This window comes from Cebus imitator, unplaced genomic scaffold, assembly GCF_001604975.1.
Source record: "Cebus imitator isolate Cc_AM_T3 unplaced genomic scaffold, Cebus_imitator-1.0 Scaffold57, whole genome shotgun sequence".
Taxonomy (NCBI): domain Eukaryota; kingdom Metazoa; phylum Chordata; class Mammalia; order Primates; family Cebidae; genus Cebus; species Cebus imitator.
This window is the reverse complement of record NW_016107372.1, coordinates 1,384,871-1,407,734: the sequence shown is the minus strand read 5'-3', so window position 1 is coordinate 1,407,734 and position 22,864 is coordinate 1,384,871. Positions and strand designations below refer to the sequence as shown.

General features: G+C 43.6%; 1 protein-coding gene across 6 annotated transcripts in view; it reads right to left on the bottom strand.

The window, feature by feature from the left end:
• The window catches only part of SP110 (SP110 nuclear body protein), a 52,114-nt gene that overhangs the window by 2,385 nt on the left and 26,865 nt on the right, over nucleotides 1-22,864 (bottom strand). For 3 of the 6 annotated variants that reach the window (XM_017529069.2, XM_037738727.1, XM_037738725.1), the window contains 8 exons: nucleotides 22,751-22,816; nucleotides 15,481-15,630; nucleotides 12,432-12,500; nucleotides 7,107-7,205; nucleotides 6,479-6,621; nucleotides 1,878-1,993; nucleotides 1,108-1,216; nucleotides 650-721 (listed from right to left, as the gene is read on the bottom strand). In XM_017529069.2, the coding sequence (XP_017384558.2) occupies nucleotides 650-721; nucleotides 1,108-1,216; nucleotides 1,878-1,993; nucleotides 6,479-6,621; nucleotides 7,107-7,205; nucleotides 12,432-12,500; nucleotides 15,481-15,630; nucleotides 22,751-22,816 (824 nt within the window). Of the gene's footprint in view, nucleotides 1-649; nucleotides 722-1,107; nucleotides 1,217-1,877; nucleotides 1,994-5,455; nucleotides 5,704-6,478; nucleotides 6,622-7,106; nucleotides 7,206-12,431; nucleotides 12,501-15,480; nucleotides 15,631-22,750; nucleotides 22,817-22,864 lie in introns of those variants that run through there. The other 3 variants (XM_037738726.1, XM_037738728.1, XM_017529073.2) reach the window with 3 other exon arrangements.

Below are 22,864 nucleotides of genomic sequence, written 5' to 3'. Positions count from 1 at the left end.
GAAAGTGGTACAGCTGGGATGGGAACCCACACAGTTTGGCATCTGTGACTTTTTTTTTTGAGATGGAGTCTCACTCTGTCACCCAGGTTGGAGTGCAGTGGCACAATCTTGGCTCACTGCAACCTCTGCCTCCCAGGTCAAAGTGATTCTCCTCCCTCAGCCTCCGGAGTAGTTGAGATTATAGGTGCCTGTCACCAGGCCTGGATAATTTTCGTATTTTTAGTAGAGATGGGGTTTCACCATGTTGGCCAGACTGGTCTCGAACTCCTAACCTCAGGTGATCTTCCCACCTCAGCCTCCCAAAGTGCTGGGATTACAGGTGTGAGCCGCTGGGCCCAGCGGGCACCTGTGACTCTTAATCCCTAGTAGGAAAGACATTCCTCCTAAAGAGAAGATGAAATGGATACATAGGAGGGGAAGCAGCTCGCCAGGTATCTCAGCGCCTGTGCACGGTGGGGTGGAGTTTGAACCAGGCAGTCCCTCTCCAGCTAACCCCCTGCTAAATGCCCTGCTGCCCTGCCCCACTGCTGCCATGCTGGCCTTCTCTCCTGCTCACCAGCTTCCTGAGCAAACTGCAGCATCTGCCAGATTCAGCCCCTCAATTTCTCAAAATGCATTTTATGCAAGAGAACCATAAAATGTGACTTACATTAAGTGGGATGGCAGTAAAAAAGGAGCTTTGTGGATGACAGTAGGCCTTCAAAAGGAGGAACTCACATTTCTGTAAAACATGAAGAGGGCTTGAGAGTGAAACGCAGCAACAGTGAAGTCAGGCCAGTGCCTAGACATGTGCACGGATGGGGCAGCCAGGGGCAGTCAGCATTCCCGCCATGCTTACCGAGGCCCACGGGGTGTGTGGGATTTTGTTTGGACTCTGTGTTTGGGCATTAAATCATCATCCTCTAAAGGGAGACATTCAAGGCTCCCATTGGTGCACTGCCCTGAACCTGTGCCTCCCATTGGTGCACTGCCCTGAACCTGTGCCTCCCATTGGTGCACTGCCCTGAACCTGTGCCTCCCATTGGTGCACTGCCCTGAACCTGTGCCTGTTTGTGCTTCTCGTGTGAGCAGGAAAAGGCATAGGTTTGGGGTTTGCATCCAACTCACCAACTGTTCTGGAGGCTGCATCTGCCTCTCCAGGATCTTAGATACATGATGGCCCTGCTGGCTTCCAGAAGACCTCTTCATCCTGCAGAAGGTGCAGCTCCAGGGGGTCCTGAGAGGTTGGACATAAGGTGAGCAGAGGGCAGTGCTCCTGGAAATGGCCACCATTCCTGTGGCTGCCACTGTCCTCCCTCAGGAAGGATGGGCTCAGCCATGAGGGCGGGACACCTCCCAGAGTGTCCAAGAGCCCCATATGGGGTCTCCAGCATTGACCCTTCCCTCGCATCAGTGGTAAGCGCAGGTGGCCAGGCTGAGGAAGGTGGCGTCACCGTGAGTGTGTGCTCTCTTCTCTTCCTTTGTGGCAGGCACAAAGGAACCCTGCCTGCCAGGCTTGAGTGTCAAAATCTGGGCTTTCACCTGCAGGGACCTCAGGCCTCCATCAGCAGGATGAGACTATGGTGAAATGTGTGACAAGCCGTGCTTCCTGTCTTTTCTGAGTAGGCACGGAACATAAGCTGGCTTTTCCTGTCCCCAACTCCCCTTGGACAGGAGTCCCTACTATCCAAGGAATAGCAACCCAGGAAAGGGCACCTCCAGGGGCAGGGGAAGTGTGGGGTCAAGAGTCTCACTGGCAGCCTCAGAGACGCAGAGAGGCCCAGAGTCTCTGACACCAGATTACCCTCTGTCATACGGTTGTCCCAGACACTCACAGGTCCTGCCCTTCCCTCTGGAGGTGAGTGCTGTGTGCCGAGGCATGGCTGCATCCCACTCACCTCTTGGCTTCCACAGGGGGGATGTGACAGTCCTCATGGAAGGCTCGTGGACAAGTACCGCAGCAGAGAAGTTGTCCCTCTTTACAGCACACCTCGCATTCATCCGACTTTTTCCACTGCAAGGGCAGATAACGTGGGCACCGCTAGGATGGTGGAGACCCACAAATGCTGACCCTATGGGTTTCTAGAGCATGTCATTTTTGTGTGTGTTAGAGCGAATACCCAAACCCAATTTTGGGTGGGGGGCGCTGATGCCACCTCCCTGGGGGAAACTGCAAGACAATTGGCACAACAAGCTGAGCGTCTGGGTGGTGAGCACCAACACCACCAACACCAAGAAAGGGCTTTTATTCTCTGGCTGTGGCTTGCTAACGGGTTCTGCCGCGTTTTGAGCTGTGTTGCTGCCTGCTGGCAAGCTTGTGCTTTGAGCTGAGCCACTTGGGGCAGCATTCGCTGAGCCACACCAAACCTCTGTTAATAGATCTAACCGACCAAAGTAAGATACCATGATAGCTGGCATGTCGGCGCAGGAGTGTAGGAATGCTTGTTCCTGGTGCCTTGCCTAACTGCCCCATGGTTGTGACATAATATGGCTCTAGAATGTTCCATAGTGGGCATGGATGCTGTGACCCAGTAAATAACAAATTAAAATAACTAAAATTAAGTTATCTTTGGCACCTACAATCAGCTTTACAAAATGAAACTCCAAGGACCTCTGTTAAAATATTTTATACTGATCAATATGAATTAAAATGAACTTTCAAGGACTGAAACTCATTATAGAAGATTTGTGTAGAGACGGGGTGACTATTCCCACCGTTTCTCCATTCAAAAGCCCAGTTTGGTCTGTTCTTAAACTTGGAAAGAATGAATGATGCCTCACAGTGAATTACTGCAACCTGAATGCCGTGACCCCACCTGCGAAGGCCCAATGTTATTGAAATTACTGATTCCATCCACTTAGCAACTGGTAAATACTCTGCAGGCACAGATTTGACTAATGTGTTCTGTTCGGTGTCTATTTCAACAGCATCTCAGCTGTGGGTTGCTTTCACTCCTGAAGGGACACAATAGACCGTTACCTGGCTACCACAGGGTACCTTGACAGGTACCTCCACCATAGGCAATCTTTGCAGGCAGGATTTGAACTGCATCTGACACTCTCTAGGAGCACAGGCATAACATCACCCTGAAGACACCCTTCTCTCAGCAGATTCATTTGACACACTCAGGACATTACTCACAAGGAGCTCACAGAAAAAGATGGGGTTTGAGTTTCTGCATGGATGTGGAATTAAAATAAAACAAAAAAGCATGGACCACTGTCCCAGACATGGTACAGGGGTCCGCCACCATCTGGGCATTATCTGGTGAGTCAAGGGATGCTCCATCCCTGACACTGTCAAAAAATAATTATTGATCCTTAAGTGCTCGCAGTGTTCTAACCAGCCTCCAAGTATCCTTTGGGCCTCTTGAGTTCTGGAGGAAATGCATCCCTCATAGTTAGATAAGCCCATTTATGCTGTTACTTGCAAACAGGCCCACTTTGAATGGGGCTCCTTCTAACAAAAGGTTTTAGAATCTGTCAAATTGCGATACAGCAGGCTTTCCCATTAGTGCCCTCCAGAGTCTGGTGACTTTGGCTACCTATTCTCACACCTCCTAGCATCTCTGGACCACCCATGACGGCCATGCACTTCTGGTATTAAAAAAAGAACCCCAAAAGCTTCTCCTCAGCCCCACACTATATGCCATTTGAGTGGCAGCTGCTGGCTACATCCAGGCCCTTCTGGAGATGGAGGCTCTCACAGGCCAAGCCTGTGGCTCTTTGCACCAGCTGTCTATCATGTGTGGGCCATGGAGGCAGCACCCTGCAGGTGACCACAAAGCACACTTTAGGAGTGCCAGCATTGGTCTGTTTGTTGTACACATTCACAAGTGACACTGCAGTGGAGACAGAGGTGCTGCAGAGCAGTAGTCATGCTGGGTGACGGGGCTGAGGGCAAGGCCTGCATTGGCCCATTCTCAGTCGGATAAACCTTCATCTTCTTCTCCCAACCTGGCCCCGGAAGGTGGGACTGAAAGGCTGGGTCAAACATGCCCCTGGCTATTAAGTGCTGACACGCGGCATTAGGAGAGCTAGAGGATATTATTCTGTTGGGGCTATTAATGAATGATCTGGATTTTTAAAGACCTTTTTTCTTCCGGTTGCAAAAGTAATAAATGGTCATTGTAATTCCAACTGTACATAAATGTATAACACAGAAGGCAAATGTCCCTGTGATCTCATCTCAAAATAAGTGAGGTTGATTCTTTCGGCTATTTTTTCACTCATAGACCTATCTACGCATTCACATAAGCAGCAATGGGTTCCTTCCCCACACGTCACTCCTACCGTAAATATCCTGAAGCTCTCCTGACCCCAAAACCCTTTGGTGGTTTTTCCATTGATTGAATGATAACTCCATACTTATGCATCCATGTACACATGTCTATATCAAAGGTCTAATATTCTATAAGAAAGGCTTTTACAAAAGCATTCTGTAGCTGTTATCAGCTCATTCTACAATACTGATAGAACTTGTGTTCCTCCCTAATTTTTTGCTATTATGATGTTACACTGAGCAATCACCCTGAATCTCAGGGTATTTCAAATAAGCACGGGAAAGATGATTTGTCTAATGGCATTGGGAGACCAGTGCCTTAAACTTTGAATGAATCCAGCCTGGTCAGGCCAGCTTCCAGGGCAATATTAGAGAAGCATATTCTTGTTGGAAGTTCCCATCTAATGGGAAGCTCACGAGTGGAACTGATGTCTGCAGAACATATCTAATCAAGTAGAGGAGGTTGAGGAGGGGGAGTTAGTTCAGCCAATAGATGGCTGCCGTTCCACCTGTAGGGAGGCCCTGCAGAGACAAAACTCAGTTTAAAGGTGTCATTCCATCCTGGTGCTACCAACAATAAGCATGGAACCTTCAGCCATACTTAGTGTGTGATCATAGAGGACCCTCTTTTTCTTTCATATGCTGTTCCTGTCTATCTCAATGCCTTTTTTCTTTTTTTTTTTTTTGCTTTTCATGTTCTGTTGCCCCAGCTGGAGTGCAGTGGCACGATCTCACCTCACAGCAACCTCTGCTTCCAGAGCTCAAGTGATCCTCCCGCCTCAGCCTCCTGAGTAGCTGGGACTGCAGGTACATGCCACCATGCCTGGCTAATTTTTGTATATTTTGTAAAGAAGGGGTTTTTCCATGTTGCCCAAGCTGGTCTCAAACTCCTGGGCTCAAGGGATCCACCCACCTTGGTCTCCCAGAGTGCTGGGATTACATCGCATTGTATAGCGACACAGAGTCTCACTATATCACTCAGGCTGGTCTTGAACTCCTGGGCTCAAGCAATTCTCCTACCTCAGCCTAACCTGGGACTACAGATGCACACCACCATTCCTGGCTGATTAAAAAAAATTTGCTAGAGATGGGGTCTTGCTAGGTTGCCTAGGCTCAGAGCATTGTATTTCTGACACCTTTGGTTTATAGCAATCCAAATATCCAAATCTTTTTCTAAAACACATGGACATGATGAGCTTTTTCATCTAATTTTTATTTTAGAGTCATTTGCTTCCCCATCCCAAATTAACTATGAAAATTATGATTTTGAAGATGCTGTGCCCACATGTGGAGGTGACTCAGAGCTGGGAAACTCAGAAGCTCTTACTGAGCCTCCATACAGGGAAAGTCTGCAAGATGGTGACTGACAGTGTAGCAGAAATTCACTTGCTATTTAAGTCTCTCTTGAGATTTATTCCTGGAGGACAGAGCAAAAGTCCATTCTGAAAGACAGAAGGAGTCAATGAATGAGGTTATTCTGGAGGTTTTTTTTTTTTTTGTAGATACTGGCCTTCCCACTTCCTAGTGAATATCTGTACCCGGATATCACAGTGGATCTCAAACCCAAGGCGTCCAAAAGAAAAATTAGCTCCCTCTCACAGTCAGCTTTTCCTTTGGACTTCACTTAGTGATAAAATCATTTGTGTCCCGTTACTCAAACCCACGAGCCAAGTTCTTCTTTCTTAGTCCCTTTCCCATCCATTCTTTTCTCTTTCCATTTCTTCCTCTCTAGATAAAATCTTTATGACTTCATTCTAGTGATAATTTCTTGAGTGTCACTGAGACGCCTTGTGTTGGGTCCTGGTCTCACAAAGCCTAGTCATTCTCAGGACAGGAATAGTGGGCTGTGGACATGCAGAGGAGAGATGGACCATGGACTGGGGGGCCTGGAAATGTCAGGGCGCCCAGATGAGCTGGGCCTTGAGTAGGTGTCAGGTAGAGGATGCAGGGGAGTGGTTGCAGGCATCTTTCAGCTAGTTTATTTTTAGCTTCTTACATCTCTCTTGACCTCAGACCCCTTTGCCTGCATTTAAAGTTCTCCACCATCGGGAACAATCTGTGCCCCTAACTTTGTCACCCATATTTTGAACATTTAGCTCCTTATAAATCATGCTGTTGAATCCTAATGGGAGCTCTTCACATTTCTGCTGTTAAAAGTTCCACTTCTCCTTCAAGGATTTAAACCCGTCACCTATCTGTCCCTTGTCACGATACTACCTTCAGCAGCTCTAACAGGGGCTTTCCTCCGTAACATATACTCCGTTTCCAGTTCTTTGTGTCTCTTCCTTTTCCTTCAATTTCAAATTCTTTTGGTGTGAGCCAAGCTCCCTTCTCATTCTGAATGCACTTCGTTGAGGATCCTGTAAGAAAAAGACAGCCCGTTTTTGGATCTACCCCCATCCTCTGTGAATTCACCCCAAACCTCTGAATTCCTAATTGTGGCCTTCTACCTTTCTGGGCCAAGCGAGACTTCCTCTGTGAGGTAGAAATAGTAGCAGGGGAGTCTGGATGCCTCTTCTCTTAGACTGAAGGCAGCCCTAAAGCCTGACTGAGAGGTGAGGGGGTGGGAAAGAATTTGCATTCATGTGGTACCTACATGCAGCAAGGACATGGCTGTCACTACTGCAGCGTCCATAGGTGACTTCTAGGTGGGAGTGGAATGGTCTGGTTGCCGGAAATATCATGATGTGGAAGGGTTTGGAAATTCCCTCCAAGGAGGTGTTTCTTCTTCTGCAGTCTAGCTAGCAGGTCCATTTCCTAATCAATTATACACACAGGTATTTTCCTCCCTTCTAGTGATTGCTTCATCTAGGGATTCCAAAGAGCAGAAGACCAAGGAACTCACCGTGTTTCATTTTCTCCTTATATAAAATCCCTTTTGCCTCACCACAGGTCACAAAGAGCTCAGACCAGTGAAAATCCACAGTGTCACTTTTGGGTTTTTCTGAAAGTAGAAGAGAACCGTTTGGTATTATTCAGTCTTCATTCCATCTTCCGTTTGGATTCTCCCCTCCATGAATTCCAATCGTGCACAGGGTTTTGGGGAACATTTCCTGGTTAGTTTGCAGGAAATCTTCCATCTCGAGTGGCAGATAAGCTATGTATACACGGCGACCTGCAATAAATCACCACCACCACCGCCACCAACCCTACAGCAAACAGAACATTTCAGTAGAACATACAGGGCTTCTTCAGTGAATGTGTCTCAATTTGCAAGCTGACGTGCATCACCTAATCAGCATCTCTTCTACAAGCATCATGTTGATCTCTCTGTGCTGATGGAAGTTGCCTACTAAAATATTTCTTTGCATTCATTTTGCCAGAGGGGGAAAAAATCTTCACTTATGATCTAATTTCCTGATTCAAATGAAGACTTGGGCGAGTGAGGTGGCTGGCGCTGAGGGGATGGTGTCAGTCTTCATTATTTGCTGTTTCTTTTCATTCTAGTGCTTCCCTGTTGCTTCCTCGAGGAATAAAAGAAAACCCTGGAGAGCACTGAACTAATTTCCCAGTTGCTCATGGAGAGGTCTGGCAACCCAGAACCCCTGGGTAGAAATCAGGGGTTTAGATTCAGGAGAAGCAGTTGTAAGAGGTTTTAAAATGAATATCAGTAATTCCTGCTGCCTTCTCCTCCAACCTCACTGTGGGTGAATTCATGAAACAGAGACAGCAGGGACTGTTTCTCTGGGGAGAAATGAAGGGGCTGTCTGTGTCTTATGTTGAGTTACAGAGGATGTTACACCTAAAGTGAGTCTAGGAGAACATCTGGTCCAACTCTCTCCCTCGCCTCAAACAGTTATTGAAAGAGCTAAAGGAAAACAAATGACAAAACAAGAACATTGATGGAAAGAGGAAGGAACAGAATCAGTGGTGAAGAAGCCATTCATTTCTCTGGCAAGATACAAGGCAGACAGTCAGACTGAGAGAGGAGGGACCCCTGAGAGGTGAGCATGTGACCCCCCAAAGAGTCCCACAGGATGCCCAGCCTCATAGGAGCCGGGGCTGGCAGCAAGGCCAGGCATGGGAGTGGAGGGTAGGGGTGTGGGAACTTAGGGTGGGAAAAACTTGGCTTCAACAGCCAGTCCTCTAGCATGGAGTGGCCAGCTCCACCATTTGTCTCTAGACTCTACTCGGTAAATATGGCACAGCAGATGAGAGCATGGCCTCAGGAGCCAGACTCATGGGGTGAGGAGGGGTGTGGGTGGGAGGGGCTTGTAATTCTGGCTCTGCAACTTACTAGAAGGATTACCTAAGTGTGCATTACTGTTATCAAATTTGAGCGGGGAATTTGCAGGTTCCTAATGTGAGTGAAAGGCAGAGCTCCAATTGACTCTGGGCCACTACTGCAAACCTCGAGGGAGATTAGCACAGCTATGGGGACCTTCTACAGTTCTCTGTCTCCACAGAAATGTCTTCTCTAATCCCCTGTAGTGAATATAGATTTAGGGAACATGAATGTCCCCAAAGCATTTGCAAGCAGATGACGGAGCAGGGGGTGGCTTTGGGGGCCACAGGTAGCAAGCTGACGTGCAGAGTCATGGACAGAAGCATCAGTCCCCTCCTCCAGTGGAGGCAGGTCATCAAGTGAGGTGGGGCCTTTAGACTTCCAAAGCCAACTGCCCTATGCCTGAGGGCAGCCTTCTGGTCTGTTCCCAGTAGTTCTGAGTTTGGCTCAGTCTCACCTACTCATTTCAGCAACCAGGCCTTAAGGGATGGAGCCCTGCAGCAGCGGTGGATTCAGATCCCCATGAGGAAGTGTGAGCAGACAATGAGGAGCCTGCTGTGAAAAGCAAGCCATTAGAGAACAGAGAGCTCAGGGAAGGGAAAAGCACAATGGAGAAAATTAAGAAGAAAAGCCTAATGGAGACGAGGAATAGCAGCATGGCAAAAAACAAATTCATAATCCAGAAGACTAACTCCAGGAATTCCTACAGAGAGTAGGGAAGAAGCACACGATGGAAGTGATGCATGGAAAGACCACAGGCCTGGGGAGCGATTTGGGAGCTCTATGATGTATAAACGAGGGGTCTGGGGAGGGGATGGTGGGGGTGGAGACGGGGTGCCGGGAGGAAAAGTGATAGTCAAGGAAATAGTAAGAGCAGCAGGTGTGCTATGCCATCTATCCTCACAACAACATGTAAGAACAAGAAGGCAATGACTGTCCCCATTTTATAGATGAGGGACTTGGGCTCAGATATGGAGAGGAATTGCTGGTGGTCACCACACTACATGGGGTGGAGCTGGCACTGGAATTTAGATATGCCAGACTCTGTATCTAGTGCTCTTTCCACATCATTAGGAATGCCGTGAGACTCCACATCATACAAGCAACAACCGCACAGACACCCTGCGTTTAGTGAGAAGTTACAGACAGAAGAAGCTGATGCTGAGGGACAACTGTCAACATTTGCAGGGCTGCTGCCTCCACCAGTCTTCCATAAAAAGACTAGGTGCCTTCTGGGTTCATCTACTTTTTAGTGTAAAGAAAAAAGGGCTTGAAATTGGAACACACAGGTTGATTTTAGCTCATTCAAGGCTTTCACCCTTTCATAAGATGGGCTGATAACACTCACTTATTATGGGAATTAAATGGCAAAATGTAGATCAAAGTGCTTTGCCAACTGTGAAGTAATGTATATTTTTATATGGTTATCAAGGACTCTGCATAAGGTTGTATGGGTTGTGCACTGAGCAAGGACGCTACCTTTAAGGGGTGCTTTGATTCATATTAGAAACAAAATCAGGTTACATGCTTAGTACAACAATCTTCCAGCAGAGGGCAGAGAAGGGTTTGTTTTCAAGAATTGGCTCTGACAGATGAGGTAGTGAATTGAGGAAGGGGCACCTTTTTCTAACCCAGCATGAATCAGATGGGTCCAGGTACTGGTATTCATGCTTGGTGAAGAAGTACAACTGTGTGAGGCATGGGAGCTGGACATACAGCAATGAGCAAGACCCATTCACTTACTGACCTCATGTGACTTTCATGCAGTGAACAGGCTGTGCACAGATGATTTATTACAGTTGAGATAAGCACCATGAAGACAAAATGCAGGTCTCCACAAGGGCATGTCAGGGAGACCTACCTCTGTCCTGCCTGCGGGACAGAGGATGCTTCCCTGTGGAAGTGACATTTAAGGTGAAGTCTGAGGGCAGAGATCTAATATCCAGAATACACAAGGAACTTAAATTTACAAGAAAAAAACAACCCACCCCTTTAAAAAGTGGGCAAAGGACATGAACAGACACTTCTCAAAAGAAGACGTTTATGTGGCTGACAAACACATGGAAAAAAAGCTCCGCATTACTGAGCATTAGAGAAATTCGAATCAAAACCACAATGAGATACCATCTCTCGCCAGTCAGAACGGCCATTATTAAAAAGTTAAGAAACAACAAATGCTGACGAGGCTGTGGAGAAATAGGAACACTTCTACACTGTTCGTGGGAATGTAAATTAGTTCAACCATTGTGAAAGACCTCGTAGCAATTCCTCAAAGACCTAGAAACAGAAATACCATTTGGCCCAGCAAGCAATCCCATTAGTGGGTATATACCCAAAGGAATAGAAATCATTCTATTATAAAGATACATGCATGTGTATGTTCACTGCAGCACTATTCACAATAGCAAAGACATGGACTCAACCTAAATATCCATTAATTATAGACTAGATAAAGAATATGTTGTACATATACACCATGGAATACTATGAAGCCATAAAAAGGAACAAAATCATGTCCTTTGCAGGGGCATAGATAGAGCTGGAAGCCATTATCCTCAGCAAACTAATGCAGGAACAGAAAACTACACACCGCATGTTCTCACTTATAGGTGGGAGTTGAACAACGAGAACACATGGACACAGGGAGGGGAACAGCACACACTGGGGCCTGTTGGAGGAGCAGGAGGGAGAGCACCAGGATAAATAGCTAATGCATGCTGGGCTTAATACCTAAAGGATTGGCTGATAGGTGCAGCAAATCACCATGGCACACATTTATCTGTGTAACAACCTACTCATCCTTCACATGTATCCTGGAACTTAAAATAATTTTTTTTTTTAAAGATGAGATCTGAGGGTATATAGCAAAGAGAGGGAGAAGGATAGGGGGATTAGCTTTGGGGTGGGGTGGGTGAGTGGGAAGGCCTATGTGAGGAGGCCCTGAGCAGGAAGGAGGGAGGAACATTCAGTGTCTAATGACTGATGCTGTGAGGAATCAGGCTGGTGTAAACTTAGGGACGTGGGTAGGGGGTAGTTTATGGGAGTTGGTGATATCCTGTGTCTTGAGCTGGGTGCTGGGTATGTGGGTGCTTTTTCTGGGTGTGTGAATCCACCAAGCTGTACTCTTAGGATCCATGCATTTTCTGTAAGCACACACACCAGTGCTACTCAATGCTCCAACCTACGATGCGACAGGGGCTTGATCAGAATCAAGGCGCTGCTGTCTCCACTGAGGAGCCTTGCTATGAAAACAGTGTGCTTAGCAGCACAGTTGGTTTACACGCTCCTTATTCTTGTAGACCTGCAACCAACAGGCTTGTAGAAGGTACCAGTCTGGGGACCCCACCTTGGATAGCACCTATTATACTTCAATAATGAATAAAACGGGCCAATGTGGCTGCAAAGGGAGAGAGGGTGACAAGAAATGCTGCTGAAGAAGTGAGGTATAAAAGCAGAAGAGAAATGAATGCAAGAAGAGGGGCAGGAGGGAGAGGACAGAGATGCAAAGAGGCCTGAGGGTGCAGAGAGGCTGAAGCAAGCGCAGGTTCCCAAACAACGCAGGCAAAGGAGTGAGAACACTGTCAGGCTGTGCTTGGATAAGGACTTCTTTTAACTTAATGGAGGATGTAGAAGTTTATTTTAGAACTTGACTTGTGGGCTTAGTGATCATCCTTAATCATTTCTGGGTCTTTGTATAGCTCTGTGTTAAAGAATCCTTCCAAGTATGGAAATAGCCACCAGGCACAAGGCGGTGGGTTAGGCTGGCAGCACTCCGGATGTGCCCAAATTCAGCTGGTACCCATGAGGGTGGAGAACAACCTCAGCGGAGAAGGACAAGGACAGTGGAAGAAAGGAGAGAGGAGAAGGGGAAGGTGGGTGGAGCCTTCAGCAGCGGCCAAGGCTCTGGGGAGCCCAAGGGGGAGGTGTTGCGGCTTGCTTACTTACTTCTTCGGTGAATGTTTTTCTGAAGTCTCCTTTTTGAACTTGAACAGATATCTTTTTCCCTTTTCTTTTCTAAAAACAGAATAATCACTTATAGCTACAAACATAAATTAATAAGCCCCATATGTTAACAACTTTAAAGTACTTTTTCCCATTTTTTCTACCAGTTTGGAGAGACAAATTACATATGAGCTGTTATGAAAGGACTTCCTTGTAGGATTGACTGAGGGAATACAGCAAGCTCATGTTAATTGCAGGAAAGCTAAAAATATTACAGAAGCCAAGTTTCCACTAATTAATGTATGTCCATACATTTACTGCAAGTACTAGCATGAAGGGATGTATAGGAGGCCCCCCTTATCCACAGGGCATATGTTGCAAGCCCTCCAGTGGATGCCTGAAACCACGGGTAGTGCCCAGTCCTGCAGACACTATGTTTCTTCAATCCGATAACCAAGACAGCTACTAAACGACTGATGGGTAGGCTGCGTATACAGCAGGACACACTGGACAGAGGGATGATTCACATCCCCGAGTGGGATACAGCAAGATGGTGCTAGACTTCGTATGCTACCCAGAACAACACACAATTTTTGACTTATAAATTGTTTATTTCTGGAACTTTCCATGTAATATTTTCAAACCGCAGTTGACTTCAGGTAACTGAAATCATGGAACACAAAGCCACTCATAAGGGTAGGCTACTGTACGGCCTTATAAATATCACAGAGGGGCCAGGCACGGTGGCTCACGCCTGTAATCCCAGAACTTTGGAAGGCCGAGATGGGCAAATTATCTGAGGTCAGGAGTTCGAGACCAGCCTAGCCAAAATGGTGAAACCCCATCTCTACTAAGAATAAAAAATTAGCTGGGTGTGGTGGCACACCTGTAGCCCCAGCTACTCAGGAGGCTGAAGCAGGAGAATTGCTTGAACCTGGGAGGCAGAGGTTGCAGTTAGCTGAGATGGTGCCACTGCACTCTAGCCTGGGTGATAGAGTGAGACTCTATCTCAATCAATCTATCAATCAATAAATATCACATATGCAGGGCTTTTTAAGGGGGAAGTAACAGGCATAGAGCAGTGGTTAACACTGGGTGATTCTGCTCTCGGGATATCTGGCAATGTTTGGAAATCTTTTTGTTTGTCAGGACTGGGAAGCAGGTGCCACTGGCATCTAATGGGTAGAGGCCAGGGATGTTGCCAAACATCCCATGACACACAGGACAGCCTCCGAAGCAAATAATTATTTGGTCCAAAATGTCAACAATGCCAAAATTGAGAAACTCCGGCATACACCACGCTGCTACAGGTAAACTGATTTGTCTATCTAAATAAGAAAATGGCTCCACAACCAAAAGCTTCTTAAGTTCAAAGACAGAAGCAAAATAAGAAACGCTGCAATAATTATAACAAAGGGTTAATTACCCTAACTGATAAAACAAAAAATGACTAGTCCTATACAAAAATGGGCAAATTCAAACAGGTGACCCTAGAAAGAAAAAAATTCCAATGTCAATTAAAAAAAAAACAAACAGGGAAATTGGTAAAGATGGGCTAGGTAATGCTGCGGTAATTCATGATCTTCCCAAATCTCAGTGGTTTATTACAGGTGTCAGCAAACTATGGTTGGCTGGGTGCGATGGCTCATGCTTATAATCCCAGCACTTTGGGAGGTTGAGGTGAGTGGATCATGAAGTCAGGAGTTCAAGACCAGCCTGGGCAAGATGGTAAAACCCCATCTCTACTAAAAATACAAAAAATTAGTTGGGTGTGGTGGTGGGCGCCTGTAATCCCAGCTACTAGGGAGGCTGAGGCAGGGAACTACTTGAACCCAGGAGGCAGAGGTTGCAGTGAGTCCAGATTGCGCCACTGCACTCCAGCCTGGGTGACAGAGCGAGACTCTGCCTCAAAAACAAACAAACAAACAAACAAATAAATCAAACCAAAACAAACTATGGTCTAAGGGCTAAATCGTTCTACTGCCTGCTTATATAAATACAGTTTTGTTGGAATACAGCCATGCCCATTTGTTTGCTGCTGTCATGTACAAAGGCAAAATTGAGTAGCTGCATCTTCTGGTCCTTTTTGGAAACAGTTTGCCAAGCTCTGATTTACAACAACAAAGGTTTACTTCTCTCTCATGCTGTTGTTTCATCATAAATTAGACGAGGCTCAGCCCTACATCACTGACACTCACGGCTCCTGGAGACAGAGCAGCCTCTGTCTAGAACATCCCTGGTCTTGGGCAGAGAGAAAGAAGACAAATAAACTCTGAAAGCCTTGGCCTGAAAGTGGCTCTCTAACTTCAGTCCACACTTCTTTGGCTAAGTTATCACATTGGCATTCCTGAGTCCACAGGGGAGGGCTGTGAACTTCTGAGGAGGCGGGGCCCTGGAACACTGTAGAACCATAATACAACCTACCACAGCATTTGATCACCTGCCCAGTGCAAAGAAATTCAAAGGGAAACACCAGTGAAATATCACTCTTCACCTTTGTCAGTCATCATAGAAATGTCTTGTTATTTCTAGTGTTGGTGAAGGTGGAGGGAAAGGGTGTACTATATCATGTTAATGGGAGTATAAACAGATAATTTAGGCAATTTGACAACAAATATGTGCTAATTTAAATATGCAAACTCGACCAAGCAACTTCAGTTCTAGAAATGAACCATTAAAAAATAATCCTGCAAATGTGTCCACTTTGAGGATTGGTGCCACTTCCAAGACTGGGTTGGCCAGAATCAGAAAGGAGTCTCCCAAACTCAAGAGAGTTGTGATAACTCTAATAATAGAAATAAAAACAGCACACACTGTGGGGAGTGGTCACATAAACCCACATGGCAAAGCCAAGGCAAACTGCACTCCAAGAACATTTCTTCCCACAACCACTGTCACAGCAACAGATCCGTGCTCTGTCTTCATGTCCCTCTTGTCTGTACGTCTCGCTCCTTCTGCTATTGACTTTATATCTCTATCTGGCCCTGTACATGCTCCAAGAGCCCCTCCCACATTGAGTTATTCACATAGCAGATTCCATCATTAGCCTTACCTTCCGATCTGGACTTTTGGGTACATTCCTTTCTGGCCTTTTGGACCCTCGTCATGACCTTTGAGTTCCAGGCTGAGCCATCTTTCCTTTGAGTCACCTTATCCACCACTTGGAGCTTCTCTTGGATGTCATGCCCAGGTGAGGTTGCCCCTGCACCAAATAGTGACTTGTGAATAGTTGAGTGAGCTCCCTTCTCATGTTCCCAGCCCCTACCCTTTCAGGAGTTATCTTGCCATTTCTCTACAATTTTCGCTTTTCTTGTATGTATCTTTCTTCTCCCCCAGATTCACAATACTTCCTATTTCTCTTTTTCAAGTCCTCATTTTGTCTATTAATTATAGGTGTATCAATTAGAATGCAAGCTCTACTGGTGTAGGGATTTGTGTCTGTCTTGCTCACTGCTGAGTTCCCAGGACCTAGGACAGATACCTGGCCCACATCTTACCCTCAGTCTATCCTTGCTGAATGAATGTATAATGGGCACTACATTTTTAAAAATATTAAATGTATTTTTCTTTTTAAATTTTTTTATTTCAATAGCTTTTGGGGTACAATTAGTTTTTGGTTACATGGATGAATTCTATAGTGGCAAAGTCTGAGGCTTCAGTGAGGTCTTCATCTGAGTAGTGTACATTGTACCCAATATATCTTTTTTTTTTTTTTTTTGAGACTGAGTTTCGCTCTTGTTGCCCATGCTGGAGTGCAATGGCATGATCTCGGCTCACTGCAACCTCCGCCTCCTGGGTTCAGGCAATTCTCCTGCCTCAGCCTCCTGAGTAGCTGGGATTACAGGCACACGCCACCATGCCCAGCTGATTTTTTGTATTTTTAGTAGAGACGGGGTTTCACTATGTTGACCAGGATGGTCTCGATCTCTCGACCTCGTGATCCACCCGCCTTGGCCTCCCAAAGTGCTGGGATTACAGGCGTAAGCCACCGCGCCCGGCGATATATCATTTTTTTAATCCTTCCTCTTCCCTTCCTCCTGAGTCTCCATAATCCATTATATCACTTCAAGTATTACATATCTTAATACTGCATGTCTTCTAGTACTAATATCTTATCTCTGACTTATAAGTGAGAACATACAGTATTTGGCTTTCCGTTCCATTACCTCACTTAGAATAATGGCCTCCAGCTCCAATTAAGTTGCTGCAAAAGACATTATTTCATTCTTTTTTATAGCTGAGTGGCACACCATGATGTATATATACTGCATTTTCTTTACACATTCATTGGTCAATGGGCACTAACGTTAGTTCTGTATCTCTACAATTGTAAATTATGTAGCAATAAACATATGTGTACAGGTGTCTTTGTTATATGATTACTTTTCCTTTGGGTTGATACCTAGTAGTGGGGTTGCTGGATTGAATGGCAGATCTACTTTTAGTTCTTTAAGAAATCTCCATACTATTTTCCATAGAGGTTGTACTAATTTGCACTCCCACCAGCCATGTATAAACATTCTTTTTTCACCACATCCATGTCAACATCCATTTTTTTTGGACTTTTTAATAATGGTCACTTTTACAGGAGTAAGGTGGTATCTCACTGTGGTTTTAATTTGCATTTCCCTGATAATTAGTGATGCTGGGCATTTTCTCAGATGTCTGTTGGCCACTTGTATACCTGCTTTTGAGATGTGTCTATTTATGTCATTTGTCTACTTTTTGATGTTTTTCTGTAATGTTTGAGTTTCTTGTATATTCTGGATTTTAGTTCTTGGTTGGATACATAATTTGTAAATATTTTCTCCCATTCTGTGGGCTGTCTGTTTACTTTGATGATTATTTTCTTTGCTACAAAGAAGCTTTTCAGTTTAATTAAGTCCTATTTATTTGTTTTTGTTGCATTTGATTTTGGGGTCTCAGTCACAAACTCTTTGCCTAGGCCAAGGTCCAGAATAATTTTTCCTAGGTTTTCTTGTAGAATTTTTCTGGTTTCAGGTCTTAGGTTTAAATTTTTGATCCATCTTGAGATGATTTTTGTATAAGGTGAGAAATAGGGATCCAGTTTTATTCTCCTACATGTAGCTAGCCAGTTTTCCCAGCACCATTTATTAAATAGGGTGTCATTTCCCCAATTTATGTTTTTGTATGCTTTGTTGAAGATCAGTTGGTTGTAAGTATTTGAGTTCTGTTCCATTGGTCTATCTATCTACTTTTATAACAGTATCATGCCATTTTGGTAACTAGAGCCTTGTAGTATAATTTTAAGTCTGGTAATGTGATGCCTCCAGATTTGCTCTTTTTGCTTAGGATTGCTTTGGCTATGCAGGCTCTTTTTCGGTTCCATACAAATTTTAAGACTGTTTTTTTTCTAATTCTGTGAAAAATAGTGTTGGTATTTTGATAAGAATTGCATTCAATCTGTAGATTGCCTTGGGTAATGTGATCGTTTTCATGTTGATTCTTCCAATCCATAAGCATGGGATGTGTTTCCACATGTTTGTGTCATCTATGATTTATTTCAGCAGTGTTTTGTAGCTCTCTCTGTAGAGATCTTTCATCTCCGTGGATAAGTATATTCCTAGGTATTTTATTTTATTTTGTTGAAGATGTTGTAAAAGGGATTGAATTCTCGATTTGATTCTCAGCTTGGTCACTGTTGGTATATAGCACTGCTAATTTGTGTACATTTGATTTTGTAACCTGAGACTGTACTGAATTCATTTATCAAATCTAGGAGTCTTCTGAAGGAGTATTTAGGGTTTTCTAGGTATATGGTCACATCATCAGTTAACAGTGATACTTTGACTTCTTTTCCAATTTAGGTGTCATTTATTCCTTTCTCTTGTCTGATTGTTCTGGCTAGGATACCTAGTACTATGCTCAATAGAAGTGGTGAAAGTGGGCATCCTTGTCTTGTTTCAGTTCTCAGGGGAAATGCGTTAGACTTTACACATTTATTAAAGTGTTGGCTGTGGGTTTGTCATATATGGCTTTCATAACTTTGAGGTAAGTCCCTTCTACGCCTAGTTTGTTGAGGATCTTTATCTAAAGGGATGCTGGATTTTATCAAATGCTTTTTCTGCATCTATTGAAATGATCTATGGTTTTTAATTCTGTTTTTGTGATGTACCACGTTTATTGACTTGCATGTGTTAAATCATCCCTAAATCCCTGGGATTAAATCTACTTGATCATGGTGTATTATATTTTTGATGGGCTGCTGGATTAAGTTAGCTAGCATTTTGTTGAGGATTTTTGCATCTATATTCAACTGGTGTGTTGTTTCTTTGTCATGTACTTTCCTGGTTTTGACATCAGGGTGATACTGGAGTCACAGAATGACTTAGAGAAGATTCCCTCTTAATCCTTTCGAATACTTTCAGTAGTACTGGCACCAATTCTTCTTTGAATGTCTGGTAGAATTCAGCTGTGAATGCATCTGGCTTTGGGCTTTTTGGTTGGCATTTTAAAAATTGCTGATTCAATTTCACTGCTTGTTACTGGTCTGTTTATGGTTTCTATTTATTCCTCATTTAATCTAGGAGGGATATATGTTTCCAGGAAATAAGTAAGACAAGAGAAGAATTGAAGGAGATAGAGACACGAAAAATCCTCCAAAATCAACGAATCTAGTTTTTTTTTTTTTAATTTAACAACATAGACCTCTAGCCAGATTAATAAAGAAGAAGAGAGAGAAGAATGAAATAGACACAATAAAAATAATAAAGGGGATATAATCAATGATCCCACAGAAATACAAACTACCATCAGAGAATACTATAAACACCTCTACACAAATAAACTAGAAAATCTAGAATAAATGGATAAATTCCTGAACAGATACATCCTATCAAGACTAAACCAGGAAGAATTTGAATCCCTGAATAGAAATAACAAGCTCTGAAATTGAGGCAGTAATTAATAGCCTACCAACCAAAAAAAAGTCCAGGACCAGACGGATTCACAGCTGAATTTTATCAGAAATACAAAGAGGAGCTGGTACCATTCCTTCTGAAGCTATTCCAAACAATTGAAAAAGAGGGACTCCTCCTTAACTCATTTTATGAAGCCAGCATCATCCTGATACCAAAACTAGGAAGAGACACACCAAAAAAGAAAATTTTAGGCCAATATCCCTGATGAACATCGATACAAAAATCCTCAATAAAATACTGGCAAACCAAATCCAGCAGCTCATCAAAAAACTTATCCACCATGATCACAACGGTTTCATCTTTGGGATGCAAGGCTGGTTCAACATATGCAAATTAATAAGAGTAATCCATCACATAGACAGAATCAAAGACAAATACTACATGATTATCTTGATAGGTGAGGAAAAGGTCTTTGATAAAATTCAACAACCCATCATGTTAAAAACTCTCAATAAACTAGGTACTGGTAGAACATACCTCAAAATAACAACAGCTATTTATGACAAACTCACAGCCAATATCATGATGAATGGGCAAAAGCTGGAAGCATCCCCTTTGAAAACTGGTACAAGACAAGGATGCCCTCTCTCATGACTCCTCTTCAACATAGTATTAGAAGTTCTGGCTAGGGTAATCAGGCAAGAGAAAGAAATAAAGAGTATTTGAATAGGAAGCGAGGAAGTCAAGTTGTCTCTGTTTGTAGATGAAATAATTATATATTTAGAAAACCCCATAATCTCAGTTCAAAAACTTCTTGAACTGATAATCAACTTTAGCAAAGTCTCAGGATACAAAATCAATGTACAAAAATCACAATCATTCTTTTACACCAACAATAGGCAAGCAGAGAGCCAAATCATGGTGAACTCCCATTCACAAGTACTACAAAGAGAATAAAATACCTAGGAATACAGCTAACAGAGGATGTGAATGACCTCTTCAAGGAGAACTACAAATCACTGCTCAAGGATATAACAGAGGACACAAACAAATGAAAAAACATTCTACCTTCATGGATAGGAAGAATCAGTATAATGAAAATGGCTATGCCGCCCAAAGTAATTCATAGATTCAATGCTATTCCCATCAAACCTATAATTTCAATGTCTAAAAATTTATTGAGACTTCTTTTGTGGCCTATCATATGGTCTATCTTGGAGAACATTCCATATGCTGATGAGAAGAATGTAATCTTCTGTAAATATCTATTAGATCCATTTGTTCTAGAGCGTAGTTTCTTTGTTGACTTTCTGTCTCAATGATCTCTCTAGTGCTGACAGTAGAATACTGAAGCTTCCCACTATTATTGTGCTATTGTCTATCTCTTTTCTTTAGGTTTAGTAGTAAGTATCTTAAGAATCTGGGAGCTCCAGTGTTAACTACATATAAATTTAGGCTTGTAATATCTTCCTGTTGGATTGATCCTTTTATCACTATATAATGACCTTCTTTGTCTTTTTTTTGTTTTACCTGTTGTTGCTTTAAAGTCTATTTTATCTAATATGAGAAAAGCTACTCATGTTTGCTTTTGATTTCCATTTGCATGGAATATCTTTTTCCACCCTTACACCTTGAGTTTATATAAGTCCTTATGTGTTAAGTGAGTCTCTTGAAGATAGCAGATATTTGGTTTCCAACTTTGTATCCATTCTGCCAATCTATCTTTTAAGTGTAACATTTAGGCCCATTTATGTTGAACATTAATATCAAGATGTGAGATATTGTTCCAGTCATCATGTTAATTATTACCTACTTTGTTTTCTTCATGGTGTTACTGTTTTACAGACCTTGTGAGTTTTATGCTTTCAAGTTTCTATTCTGGTGCATATCTTTTGTTTCAAGATTTAGAACTTCTTTTGGCATTTCCTATAAAGCTGGTCTGGTAGTGACAAATTCCCTGAGCATTTGTTTGTCTGAAAATGACTTTATTTCTCCTTCTTTCATAAAACTTAGTTTTTGCCAGATACAAAATTCATGGCTGAGAGTTATTCTGTTTAAGGAGGCTAACGATAAGACTCCAATCCCTTCTAGCTTGTAAGGTTTCTGCTGAGGAAGTATGTATTTTTCATTCTTGCAAATAGTAAAGATTTCCCTATTACATCAATAGGTTTCAGGGAAAGGGCAGATGCTGGCTACAACTGAAAAGCCACCGCTCAGTTGAGGCCATTGACAAACTGAGACAAAATCTTGAAGCACCGTATTTGTTGAGAGCAAAGAGGAATTTGTAAATTCCAAAAATTACCTGTACATATCAAAAGAAAAGCTTGAAGGTCTGAATGTCAAGTTCTCCTATAAGTCATCAGTAGTGAACACTCAGCAAATGACAAAGAGTATGTTTCCTCCAGCCTAGGGAGGCAGTGGGGTGGGGAACCAGGAAGAAGAGACCAGGAAGAAGAGCAAGCATGCAGATATGACTTCCATTCCAGGCCAAACCCCTAGATTGAGGAATGCTGGAACAAGCAGAAAACTGGAGGGATTTCCAAAGCAGTGAGCCTCGTGTCCTAATTCATGTTTGGGAGCTGGGATGAGATTCCCTTCCCAGGCTGGCTCCTATAAGGGCACAAAATCCAAGAGAATCTCCACTGACTGGCGTATCTTAGACCCTTGGTAAATCATTTTGAGTAAAAGAATAAATAAAAAGGGGCCAGGTGCAGTGGCTCACACCCATATCCCAGCACTTTGGGAGGCTGAGGCAAGAGGATTACTTGAGGTCAGGATTTCAAGACCAGCCTGGGCAACATAGCAAGACCTGGTCTCTACAAAAAATTTAAAAAATAAATGAAAAAAAAGAAAAAGGGAAAAAGAAGGAAACAGATAAAGGGAAGAGAGAGAATACAGAGGAGAAAAAGAAAAGTGGAATGAAGCAGAGGGACCAGAAAAATGCAGCTTTTTTTGTTTCCTATTCTGCAAGTAACACAGTTTGTGCACTGGAGTAGACACATGCATGTAGGCAGATAAGCAAGCATGGGTTGACTGAGGTAGTTCTGAACACTCTATGACTCCAAATCTAATCCCACTTGGGAACTGAAAGTTTGATCCTGCTTGGGGATTTAGGTTTCTTGAGCCTATTCTTCTGGCCTCTGACCCTGGACAGGAGACAATCCTGATCTCAAAATTGTCTGATGCCTCATGTCCATCTCAACCTCATTCCTTCCCTATGATAAGAGGGAAGAAGGCTAGGTATGAACCAAATTGGTGTTAGGTTCTCTCTTCCTTTGTGGGGGAGTTTAGTAAGGGGGTGGCCTAGAGGGCGAGATTGGGGCTGGCTGTGCTCCAGGCATAAGTGAGTGGCCATGTGGCTGGAGAGGAGGTCATGCCAGCTGATCAAGTGAGGGCCCTGATAAACACCAAGGGAGTAGCCACTTTATTTTTCTTGCTTACCTCTTGGGAGTTTTTTTTTCTGTTTTCTTTTTGAACTTGACAGGCCATGTTCTTTTCTCCTCTTTTCTAAAAAAGAAAAAAGAAACACATCTTTTATGGCTACAAATATTGATC